The 13,323-nt window shown below is 38.5% G+C and overlaps 1 protein-coding gene across 1 annotated transcript in view; it reads left to right on the top strand.

Annotated features, from left to right (window-relative positions):
- The window catches only part of NRK (Nik related kinase), a gene marked incomplete at its 5' end in the record, with an annotated part of 102,929 nt that extends 96,513 nt beyond the window's left edge, over nt 1–6,416 (top strand). The window contains 2 exons of the mRNA XM_082488222.1: nt 5,343–5,482; nt 6,248–6,416. Coding sequence (XP_082344348.1) covers nt 5,343–5,482; nt 6,248–6,331 — 224 coding nt within the window. The 3' untranslated portion in view covers nt 6,332–6,416. The remainder of the gene's footprint in view (nt 1–5,342; nt 5,483–6,247) is intronic.
- Between the last annotated feature and the right edge of the window lie 6,907 nt (nt 6,417–13,323).

Below are 13,323 nucleotides of genomic sequence, written 5' to 3' on the forward strand. Positions count from 1 at the left end.
TGTAGTTGGTGAGAATATCTTGACTACAAAAAATAAAAAATAATTCTATTATAATTGATGGATTAGGGCAGGGAATCTAAATATAGCTTAGTCCTGTAGTCTTTAAGTTGGGACCTCTGTGACCAACCCATTAATAAGAAATTGGAGAGAGGAAATTCATAGCCCATGGGAAATTAAAATTGTAGAAGTACTCTATCTATGTTTAATCTGAAAGATATTTCACATATGTAGGGCTAAATACAAATATAGCTGTAATATTTTCTTTCGATAAAACGGGATTAAAAAAGGGTTTAAGAAACATCAAGTTAATAAGATTTGGGAGCACTTTTGCCCTTTTGTGTGAGTAATGAATTATTTACAGTATGTAGTCTTCAGAGGGTTGGCACAAAACTGGATATTCCCAGAATGGGGAACCAATAAAAGTCCTTATTTCCTTTGCCATGTACATATTAGAAACAAAAAGGATGTTATGTAGAGAAACGGACAGCATTACCAAAAGGTAGTTGAATTGCTGCCTCAGTGCTCTATCAACATACTCACCAGTTCTTGAAACAGTTGCGGTCCAGCTCATGCACAGAAAATGCCTGCTCGTACCTGAATGGCTCTTGTTGGCCAGATCTGCTGCGCACTTTTTCCTCAAGGAAACAGCAAAAAGCATTCAAACAAGCAAACTGTCACCCCAGATACATTTCTGGGTTGGGTTATCAGTTCTGCTGAAATAATTACAAAGGAGTGAGCAACAACTGGGAGCAGAGAAGCTTTGGAACAGAGATGCATAGAAATGCACATGCTTAGGAAGAAAAAGATTTAGTCATAAATTTATTTGTAGCTTGCTTGGGGTGGTTAGAGAACTGTATGTCTTAGCCCTTTGTCCAGTGCACTCTGACCAAAACATGCAGAAAAACACTTGCCTTCCATGGCCAATTTCTTAATTGCCCATTTGTGATTTTACTCAGCCTTAGTTTTTATTCCTTCTTGATTTTGACACTGTCTCATTTAGTAAAAGTTCTCCACAGCTGTGACTGGAGGAAGAACTTCCATCCAGGTAACATAAATAATAGCAGTAAAACTATTTCACAGAATTACACAAGAGAAGTTAACGACTCCTTCCTCGGTTTTCTTACCCAAAATTGCTTAACTTTGGCAGCAGTAAGTTTTAAAGCGTGGGCACAGGCAGAAGTAGATGCAAGTAGCCAATCAGTCCCTCATCAGTGCAGCAGCATCATTGAAGAGCTCGAGGCTGGGTTTCGGTGGTAACTAGCTTTGCTACATCATAGGATGCTGTTGGTATCTCTGTGGGTTATTTCCATTCCGAATCCTCAATGTGTACATTTCCCTTCCATTTGTCTAAAAATAAATAAACAAACATGCTTTCCCCAAAGAGTGGGGAACCAATAAAACTCGTGATTTCATAGAGCAGACTGGGTTTGACTGAAGGGCCAAAGAAGGGTTCTGTACAAGTGTACTCAGTTTTAAGATCTGTATGGTCTCTAATAGGTGGTATCTTTTTCTGTCAACAAAGTCATCACTGGATATTCTTCTTTTAATGTTTGTGCCCAGCTGCACACTTGCCTGAAGCAATTTTCTCAAACATACACAAAAGTAAAATTCAGTAGCTTTTTTGCATTGAATTTCACCTATGCACATACTGTCTCCAAAAAGGAATGCAGAAAAGCAGCATACGCTCTCTTTTACCCTGCAAAATGGAGTTTGATATCGTGACTCGGGCATGCAAAAGCAGGTCAGACTTTTAATTCATGTTCAGTTTGTTAATTTCAAACTTCTTGGTTTATCTGGAATCAGTTGCCTGGGGAATTTTTGGAGTCTCCATCATTAGAGGTCTTTAAGGTCAGGTTAGACAAACAACTGTCAGAAGCGATGCTGATGTGGCTCAGAGATATGGATGGAAGAGAAGGTGCACTAAGGTCCTTTCCTGTCCTATTTCTGTAACACTAATCAGAAAAGCCCAATTTTATGATATTTTGCTAAAAGCTGGCCTGATTCAGCTCTCATGCAGAGGTCAATTTGGAATAATTGCTTAGGGCAGTGAGCCAAATTCAGTACATCAGATCAGAAAAGGGATTTTTGAAGAGAAAGAGTTTAAAAAAGAAAAGAAAGGTTAAGAAGGGAAGTGAGATTGTAGCAGTACTTGGGTTTTGTGGTACCAAGCGCAATTGTCTCATTCAGACTGAGTACGTAACTACTCTGAGACTGAGATCATTAGCTCATGTCAGTGACACTTCATAGAAGTTAATGGATTCAATATGGCTCAGTAATTTCTTTCACCTTTGCTATCTCCCTCAACCATTTTCCCCTTGAAGCAGTCACTTCCCTGAAGGGGGGCTCTACACAGTGTAAACAGGAAATACCAACTCTCACCCCAAATTTAGAGCATTGCTAATGCTTTCATGATGTTAAGAAACTGATTTTGAGCTCACTTTGCTACACTAACTTTATGGCGTATATTCTTTGATGTCCCGGGAGTAATGCTGGTGCAAATGGTGTAACGAGAACCACAGCTCATGCACAAATGTAGATCTTTTAAAATATGTACTAATCTGGGTGAAGCAGAGGAGCTTTGGGTAACTGTATAACTTTTTCCCAGTACGTTAAGCAATATTGGTGTGTCAGTCTGAGTCAGTATACGCCTTTTCTGCTGAGCTACTGTCCAAAGGACTAGCACGGCTGTCTAAGTCTAGGGTTGCTAGAAACCAGTACAATTTTGTGTTGTGTGTAATATAAACACCCTTATATTTTATGTTGCCAGCTGGAAGCATAGGATATTTTTATCTAAAGCTTGTTGAGGTGGAAAATGGACTCAAAATAACTATTCTTAAGTTGCTCATGGCATAGGAGCTTTTGTTCCAGAATAAGACAACTTTATTCTGAGTATCTACTCTGCTCTCAGTTCATTTCACATGAAACACTTGTAAGTGCTCCCACATAGGAAGATTATCAAGACTCAGTACTGACCTTTGAATTCACAGACTGCTATCCTCCAAATTAATTTCCGTGTGTAGATAAATCCTTATAACTGGACAACCCCACAAATTGGGGCCTTTTTGTTGGCATGTTATTTCACAGATACAATTTAGGAAATAATTTTTTGATTCTGCTATAAGAATGTGTTTTTGTGTTACTTGTACCTCAACTGATATTTGCCACTGTCAGTTGACAAGTTCTCAGTATATTGGCCAGCCAGCAGAGCATCAGCGGCTGAACTCAGTCTATCTGTTTTGTTGTGTTCCTATTGTAACTCCGTTTGGAGATCAGGTCTCTTCTGAACATAGCAGCACTGGTCCAGCCATCCAGGGCTTTCTATCCCATATGACCTAGAGGTTGCAACACAGCCTAATTAAGCTGTTTCTGAGAGTTGCAAGGATGCTATCAAATTGAAATCTGCCAAAGGCTGATACAGACATAGCATATCGACAAGTTGAGTGCAGATTTCATGTAGTGGAAAAGATAAGGAGACTTGTAAGTGAATTAGGTCTTTGTTGCTGGACCTATATGACCTAAACAGCATAGCCATAGAATGCTTTCATGCTGTTTACGTATACGCACCTGGGTCACTGTCCCACCCCCCACAACTATAGTGCCCCTCTCTCTTTTGTGTTCAAAAGCGAAGTTTGAAAAGGTTAAAGTGATGTCAGTTGTTACAAAAAATATCAAATGTCTGAGTAGTGTATGATTTTTATCTTCTTCACTTTACGTGTGGTCTGGGCTTACCTTTTCAGATACTAACTGCACATTGCATGGGTGCTGCCCTGCTGCTCATCGTGCTACTGCTGTGGTGATTCAGAAATGTTAATGACAGTCTTTCTCGCAGCCTACAGCAGTACTGCCCCATTGTACAGCCTAGGAACTGAAGCATAAAGAAAATATTTTAAAATCTATTGATTCCAGGTGTTTGATTGTTAGAAAATACCCCTTCCCCCCTTCTCTTCTCCCACTTACCCTCAGTTGCTCACTGCTGTTTTGCTTTTGAAACAAGATGGTTTCTTCCTCTTTCCACGTGACTGGGATACTGGGAAAGAATTTTCTTGCTCTCAGCTCTAGTGGCAAGGAAGCCTCCAGTGTGCACAAAGAATAACTGAAAGGAAAGTACACTAAACAGATTTAGGGGACATTCGTGGACTTTGAGGGAACTAAAATCACAACATTTTAGCCAAACCACACATGTTTCTAAGGAGGTATAATTTTCATACATTTGTTCTGACAAGAATTATAAAGCAAGGATTCCAAGTTAATATTAAATCAACAGCTGCTAGGAGAAGGAGATACAGTTGGCTCAGGCATATTGCCTTTATTTTCTGCTGTCCTTCTAATGTTGCTTCCTGTATGAGTGTGTACTGAAAGTTTAATTTTTAGTCTAAAACTTTCTATGCTGATTTAGATTTAAGGGACAGACATTGCTTGCTCTAGTAATGTAGGGCAGGCAAGCACTGTCCACTGAAGCTAAAAACCAAATGCACACATTCCCTCCAGATCATTTCAGAGCACCAGAATTTTCAGACTAATGAAATAACAGTTCATAGTTGAGCAAGAAGAACAGTTTCTGAGCACTGACTCAATATAGCATAACTAATGTGTTTTTACCTTAGAAGCCCATACATGCACTAATCAGAGGGCTTTCATTGAAACTGTGCCTAATTTGAAATCTGTGGTGTTAACTCCTTCATTGCTATTCTGATTTCTCATCTAATTGTGAGATTTAAAGGGAGTTATATAGTAAGCTTCCACAGTATTAATCATGCCATAGTCTCAGATTCAAAAGGTTGCAGACTAAGCTGAACTCCATAGTAAATACAAACCCAGCTTCCAAATGGGAGGGTATGGAGAACACAGTCAAGACTTTTCTCAGACACATACAGTGAAAGGATGAGAGGCAAAATGGGCACAAGTTGCACCAAGAGAAATTCCAATTAGGTATTAAGAAGAAATTTCTAACCTTGAAAGTAGTGATGCATTGCAGCAGGGGCTCAGAGAGGTTGTGAAATATCCATCAAAACATGTCTGGGCAAGGTCCTGAGTAACCTTGTCTAATTTGGCCCTGCTTTGGGGGCGGGGATTAAACAAGATGCCCTTCAGATGCTTCCTCCAACGTTTTGTGACTAAAATATACAATAGTAGCATACTTAAGATTTATGTCTAGAGTCCAAAATAAGTTTGAGAGGAGAAACTGAAATTTAGTGACTGTTACCAAGGCTTTTTGTATAAACTTAAAATACAAATAATTCAGCATATATTGTTATCAAAGATAAATGCTTCAGATCCATGTTGACATAAATGAGGCAAGAATCAGTGTTTCAGCTGTTAAACAGTATCAATTTTTTTTTCAGCTTACCTTCAATCTAATCAGGTCATGGGCTGGGGAGAGAAGGCAATTGAACTACGCTCTGTGGAAACGGGAAATCTGGAAGGAGTATTCATGCACAAGAAAGCACAGAAGCTAAAATTTCTGTGTGAAAGAAATGACAAGGTAAGGAGATGACTACAGTGTGCTGATTAAGCAAAAATGACCATTTAATTTTTGTAACTTTGTTTTTACACCCCTATTCAAAGAAAATATAGTCACTGACCCTGCAAGGCACTCCCTACAGATATTTCACACTTTCACATCACCCGACTTTAGCCAGGTCTGTTCTATCTCCTATTCCACCCAGCCTTAACTGCTGTCAGAGGTGATAACAAATACAGACATTGCTAACTGACCAGACTCCAGCACAACAGGTGGAGCGGGGAGGGCTAGTGAGCCAGCCCTGATAATGCCCAACTACAGGACTGCCTGTCTTGGGCTACTGAAATTGCAGGCAATTGAGAGCAGCCATCATGGAAAAAAAACCCAACGCTCTAATATTTGAGATATTGCAGGCACTAGAGTATGGATAACTAAGTATGATTTCTTGCATATAGCAGTTCTTGATAAATATTCTGTGAAACCTGCTTAGTTCCACTGACAAATTTAGAAAACCGGGGAACCCAAAACCTTTTAGATTAATTAATTATTTTTAAATGTTCTCTTGTGTCTTTCTAAATAGAAAAAAAAAATACCCCAAAATATATCCCAGTTGTACCACAAGTGCAGTTTCACTTTAAAAAGTTTCTCATGGGATTAAAATTGAATTGTAATATATATATCCTTGTATTTGGGACTGTGGCACTCTCTCAGAATTCCTGTATGGGTAAAAATATTGTCATGAATGTAAACTGACAGTAGCATATCTTTTTTTTTTCCCCTTTCAAGGTGTTCTTTGCATCTGTACAGTCAGGAGGCAGCAGTCAAATATACTTTATGACTCTTGGTCAAAATGTACTCTTCAACTGGTAAATCCCATCAAAATGAAGGATGCTTTGAAATTCCCTGTAGGTAGTGGTGTAAAATGCTTGGAGGTAATATACACAAATTTGCACTTTTTACCTACAAAAATTTTATTGTTATTAACTTATCAAAATTCATATTCTTTCAGTTTGGAAAGAATTCTATTTTTCTGTCAAAGTATTGCAAACATGTTTAGTTTGTCTTCTAAAATACGTTGCAAACCAAGATTGTACTCACAGTGTTAGAACAACTTTAATGAAGAATGTAGCCAATATCAGAAGCTTCTGTACTCTGAAAAGTGTACAGTTTCATTTTTACAGATAATGTAATGTTGTTATTTTGAACTGAAGTCTCTTTCTTTTTTGGACGGCAACATCTGTAGGTAGATATAAAAACACAAACAAGTTGGGGTGGCAAATTGGAATCTATTTTGAATTGGGTTTTGGCTTGTCTTGCATTTTAAGCAAGCTGTTCCTGTTTCACCAAGACTCCCTTGTCCAAGTCATATGATCAGTGAAAGAGCAACTGTTGATGACGGGGCCTAACACAGCCTGGGATGCTTGAGGGCTCATACACTGTGTTAGGTAGAGGTGCATTTCACTGCAGAACTCTAAAAGCAGCTACTTGTAGACAAGTGCCCCGTCTGGTAGATTTTACAAAATGCAGGGGACAGACTTCATGTTTCTCTCAGGGCTGGATGCCTGAGCCCACAGACACAGTTACTGTAGAATGTATTTGTAAAAATAGTTTAAATAGTAGTTTGTCAAAATCATATATGCATAAAGCATTATGGACCTGAACCCGTAACTTCAGACACGGGACCCACGCTCATCTGAGTTGATTTAAAGGCACTACCCATGTATATAAGGGCACAGGATGAGGCACCTTCTTTTCTTCCCTTCTTGCTCTTCCAGCATAAAGTCTTCATGTATTTGTGTGTAAATATAATCTTTCCACAATGGATGTTAAGATTAACAAATATATTCTTAAAATAGTTACAAAAATATCCAAAGAGTTAATCTATTATAAATAGAAAATATAAATAATTTCAGGTGCTTTCTGTGCTAATTACATCTAAATAAAGCTGCATCCACTAGTGTTATTGGTGCCAGTGTTTCTGCATAAACTCTGTTCTCAGGGGCTTGTAACTTGGCCATAAAACTATACAGATATAATATATATATATACTATGTATAATCGTATACTATGATTAAACTGTAGGGTTTAATACAATCCTCATTCAGCTGATTTTTGGATGTGTTTTGAAAATGTAAAGTATCAAATGTAATACAAAAGAGCTCATTCCAGACATGATACAGTATGGAGGACACTGTAGGCAAAAGTGAAATCACTAGCTACAGTGTTTGAAAATAGGTATTTTTTACTTGAAATATGTGATACTGAAATGTGCAGGGAAAGTGTGTTGGAATATCTGGTAGTCTACCTCAAGGATGATGATTCAAAGTTGACTAAGAAGGGGAGAAATAAAGTTGTTTAAAACTGGTAGCTGTTTTGTACAGTAAGTTAGTGTTAGCAGTCGTGCTGTGACTGACAGGTGCTCAGATCACAACCATCAGCTCCAGAACTGGTATCCTTGTATATGTCAGCAGAGAATTGAACTAGGGGCTAATCCCCCTTCCCCACGTTGGCACCTCGACTGCTGCAGGCAGGTCAGAGATGCCTACGCTGTTGCTGTCTATGTTCTTTGGCTATATGGAGGACTGCACTTTCCAAAGTTATTAACCTAGCACTTTTCAGAAGCACTAGCTTATCTCAAAATGCATAGTGTTTTTTTATGAAGTATTTTCCTTTTAAATGTTTTAACTTACAGAAATATAAGCCTAAGGCCATACTAAAAAATACGTGCAGTTAAAATACTCAAAGTGATTCTTAATGTATACAAGTAATCAGCTTATGTGCAGGCTTAAAATCTGAACGGTATACTGTGCTCAGGCAGAGCTGTGTGAAAACAGGTCGTCTCTGTCTAGTTGTAGTCATGTTCCTACCTGTTGCCAATGCTAGGACTGGGGCAAATGAGCAAAACGTGGCTTGGCTCCCTATGCTACTGAACATTGGGCTTGTTTTGTTCAACTTTCAAAACAAAAAAAAAAACAAAAACCCACCAAAAAGCCAAAACAAAACAAACCCTAATCTGTAACAGAAACAGAGATGAAAGTGAAAATAATTTGCAGACAATCAGAAATACAGCTTATTTGCTTTTGACTTAAAATAAAAAGTCTAAGAGACTGTGAAGAAAGAACAGCTTTGATTTTGTATCCAGTAGGTGTACAAAATTTTCTTGCAAAACTGCTCGTGCTTTAAGCAATCAGTGATCCAGGCTGCCCTATAATAGTTTTTAAAGTCTGCTTATCTCAGCAGCTTCTGCATTACATGGGATGCATGTGAATTTTTTCCCTCTCCCATTTTGGTGTCAACAGGTAGGAGACAGATTTTTCCTGATGCTAGGCGCTAGATAAAAAGAATTTAGCAGAGAACAGCAGGAATTTAGAACAACCCATATCAACAGATTAAAGAAGCAAATGTGATCAAACTCGTTTAATATTGTTGTAATGGAGAAGTGTGACAGTAAGTTGACACACTGTAAAGATGTTTAGCTCCATACCAAGAGGGGGAAAAAAGCGCAAGTTCAAGAGAGGGAAAGGGCACTATTACATTGAGATTTTAGTTTTTCACTGTTTCCTTCTGTTAGCTCTCTTTCCTTTCCAGCTGTGATTCACAGCAGTGGGTTGGATTTTCATCTGTCACTTTGCATGTAAAACCATTGAAATTATTGGGGTTACATCTAAGCGTAAATATGGAAAGAATGAGGCCCTTAGAAGCGTGAATGCTTTTAAAGGATTTAGAAGTAGTATTACAAATAGCAACTGGATGAAACAAGACAACTGTGGCCTTTTCTCTTTTTCAAGAGAAAATCAGAATGGTTGAAGATGAGAAAGAGCCCAGAGATGTTGAGAAGAGTAACAGAAGAGAGTGGAAGTGACTAAAGAGGAGGGAAAAGCTGCAGAAAATAAATAGGAGTAACTAAAGGGGAAGGAGTGCATGTCTGGAACAGTGGGTTGCTGTAGGAGGAATAAAAAAAGGTTGAGAGATGTTAAGGAAAAGAAAGTAACGAAAGAAACAGAAGGGTATCTGAAGTGACCGAGTGTTCTGAACACCGAATGAGAGTGTGTTCTGAATAACTGTTCAGCTTAAAGCAAAAGTTCAAAGGCTGGAAGAAAAAATTGCAGAGACCCAAGGTTAGCCTGACATAAATTTAACTATGCAAAATGTGTATCAGATCTGTAGTGTCATTTTGTGAGGTGTTTCTCTAGCTGTACCCTTTCACTAATTTTTAAAACCAAGGAGTGAACTACTTAACAATGTGTTTTTCTAGTGATGTCACTTTGATGTGAACAAATGCTATAGGGGCAGAAGAGCAGAACGTTAAGGATTCATGTCAGTAATCCTTTGGTACCTGCAGTATCTTAATGGCAGGTGGTGCTCCTAATGTTATATTTGCCAAACAGGATTGCGCTAATACTGCAGCAAGGTAGTATTGTATGTGCCTGCTTTTATTTTAGGAATGGTGAACGCTATTCTGCAGCCTGAACCTTGACACATGACTTTAAAACCTGCGAACAACGCAAGCTATGTACTGTACATTACGTATTGTTCCCTAATGTTGAAATCGTACAACTGAAACAGTAATAAAAAATACTCTGAAAATCAAAACTAGTATTGTGCATGTAAATTTCTGTTATATTGGTATAAGCTACTGTAAAAATCATAGAAAACTTTGTTACTGTTACAGTATCCCTAGGGAAATATCTACGTCTGCCTAGAGAGGCAAAAAGAATATATTTCCTTGCAGTGCATGAAGATGCTGAGGTGACAGTGTGAGAGTTCAGCCTAGACAGAGTGCTAGTAAGGGTGACAGCTGGCACTGTGCTGTGCATGTTGCTAATGAGCTTCACAAGTGAATTTCTGTGCTTCCGCTTTTCTCCTTACACAAATACCCAGTGGGATGAAGGCAGTGGAACTAGAGTGAAATGAGAGCTTGCAATAGGAAAACTAAAATATCTTCTTTAATTTACAATTATTTGCCAAACAGTAGAGCTAGGCAGTGAGATACAACTACACATACAATGTACGTTACACAATATATCAAACAAACTACAAATAGCTTTGGTATTATCTATTGCTATTGGAGCTCAAATGAAATGGCATTTTAATTTTAGCTTTGTTTTAAATTTAAAAGTAGTTTCATTCATGGTACCAAGTTGCTCTGGAGTAAAATTGTTTCTCCAAAGACCATCATAAAAGCCAGCTTACAAGTTCAGTTCTATGTTTAGACAGCTGTATTTAAGTTAAATGAAACATCAGCAAACCTGCAATCTATATAAAAGGCCTCTATAGATTCTAAAACCTGCAAAATAAATCAAGGTTCCACATAACAAAAGTGTAGATCTACCTGCTGATAGCCCACCCCTTTCTTAAGCTGCTCCTCAAAGTGCACAGAGCTGATGAAAAGGCAAGGAGATGTCTGCTGGGTAATCATCTCAGATGTTATTTTAGCATTATTTAATTGCTTCCTGGTATTTTCTAGGTTGATTTAACAACAGCACCTAGAAGATAATGGTGAAATGTAGTAGAAAGGCTTTTCCATTTTTGTCCTCAAAACACTTTGTGGCAAACAACTATGTTTTACAGTAAGCTTTATGATCTTACACCATAGCTAATTATTTTTTTTAAATGTACAGCATCACCTTTTCTTCTGTTGTGATGTTCATTTCTCAAACATACATTAAATGTAATGTTTAACAGAATGTAATAACATCCTCCTATTCAACATAGCCCATTCCTCACTGGCATTGCTATAGAGGCTAACTGCTGTTTTTCTTAAGGTGTGTTGTACATAAAAACTGAGATACTTGGCCACTAATTATGTCTGAGAATTTGAGACTATGTATTGATTCACCAGAAGTTGACACTGGTACAGTTCAGCATGCTTAGTTATAGGGATATGAAAAATCATACTGTCTTCAATGAGTTTCTTACATGCCACAATGGAACAGGCTCAACATAACACACTGAGGTCTTAGTTTTTGTGATCCTGATACAGCCGTCTGCTGATGGCTCATCACCATTCATTACTCATTCTCCAAATGTTTCTGAACTTCCAGTTTCTAATACAATCACATCTGTCCCACTAGTCAGGTATGGCAGGGAAATCACATCTAGAGGAACTCACAGATCTAACCAGTCTTTAAAACATGCTGTTGACATGCCATCTGCAGAAGAGAGTTACCCTTTTCCAGTTTTGAAATTGGTATGTTAGCTAGACCTCTGCTGGTGAGAAAGAAGATAACAGGAGCAAGTTCCTAAGAGAGGAATCTGAAACTGCAATGCATACAAATGTTTCCAAAGTTATAAAGTATAAGCTGTACTATCAGTCCATTATCACTCTGCAAAAGCTACAGCTTCACAGTTTTCACAACTGAAACCACAGTGACTTACAATAATAAAAAATCCTGACAAAGATGTACGGGTAACAATTACCTCTCCTATAAATAAGTTTCTTCTGCAAGTCATATCACGAGCACAGACAAAAGTAGAGAGAATCTGGGAACAGTCAACAGATGTCCTGATTATACCTACAGATTCATTTCATATCTGAAAAAAAGAGGTCTACACCACAGCTCTCCAGGTAAGGCATGTATGTGATGTGAAATCATGTCCTGTGCAACCTCAGTAAAAAGGCGTTTGGGTCACGTTCATTTTTTTTAAATTGTAAAAGCCATTTTATGAGTCCACACAACAGATCATGTGTTTACCAGGAAAAAAAAAAAGACACCACATTGAAATTTTACTCAGTACCGTGGCTTCAACATAAACATCAAGAATGACTGATTTAAATTTTCTCACTAAGGAGTGCACTGCTACATAAAATCCATAAACTCATACCATTCCTTTTGGCCTGGAGTTTTTATACACCCTTGTCTCATTTCTCAGTCTGTTTTAAATGGTTCAAGCAACAGGTTTTCCAGTTTGCCTAATGTAAATACTCCACAGTGGCAAAGGCAGTAGACTAAGAATACAATCATTCTAAAGCTGTGAGCTCGGAGAACTGCTTCTGGACCAGTGCATGAAGTAGCTCTGCTTAAGCTGCAGCCCCACTTCAGTCTTACGGATTTCCAAAGGCTATCTGGACCAGTGACACTATAAGTAATGGAAACTGCTTCTCTTCTTTCTGTTCCCGCCCCTTTACCCCTCTCTCCTCACTCTGTCCTGCTGCTTTACAGCCTAATATTTCCTTTGATAGAATAAAATACATATATTAGCAAGTGCTAATAAAGAATTAAATACAAAGTTCTTAATCCCAAGAAGTTTCATTGATATCATAGTATCATAAGAAGACTAGGATGATCTTGATAGTAGCAGTGGGATGAGAATGAACATAAAAATAAAGTTCATACACTTAGGCACCACTAGTAAGAATTTCCTCCTGCTAGACAGAAATTCAACCATTGCTGTTGGAAACAACAAAGACCCAGGAGACTTTTTCAATGGCAGGATGATTGTGATTACCAACATGCTGCAACTATGAAAAAAGATAAATACAATTTTAGGAGCCAACGAGACACCTCCAGTACAACTAGGAACGCCTTCATCTTGAAGTAGAAGCAATAATGAGTATTATGCATCCACTTAAATTAAAACTGAATCTGGAACAGGTGCAGCAAGAAGTCCCTAATGGGACACAGGGAACAAAAAGCCTATTTCATACAATGGTTTGGGTTGGAAGGGACCTTAAAGATCATCTAGTTCCAAACCCCCTGCCGTGGGAAGGGACACCTCCCACCAGCCCAGGTTGCTCAAAGCCCCATCCAGCCTGGCCTTGAACACCTCCAGGGATGGGGCACCACAGCTTCTCTGGGCAGCCTGTTCCAGCGCAGCTCTGGCATCAAACTGGTAGGAGTGGGGTGGATTGAGGTTCCCCT

This window comes from Vanellus vanellus (genome assembly GCF_965231255.1).
Source record: "Vanellus vanellus genome assembly, chromosome: 10".
NCBI lineage: Eukaryota > Metazoa > Chordata > Aves > Charadriiformes > Charadriidae > Vanellus > Vanellus vanellus.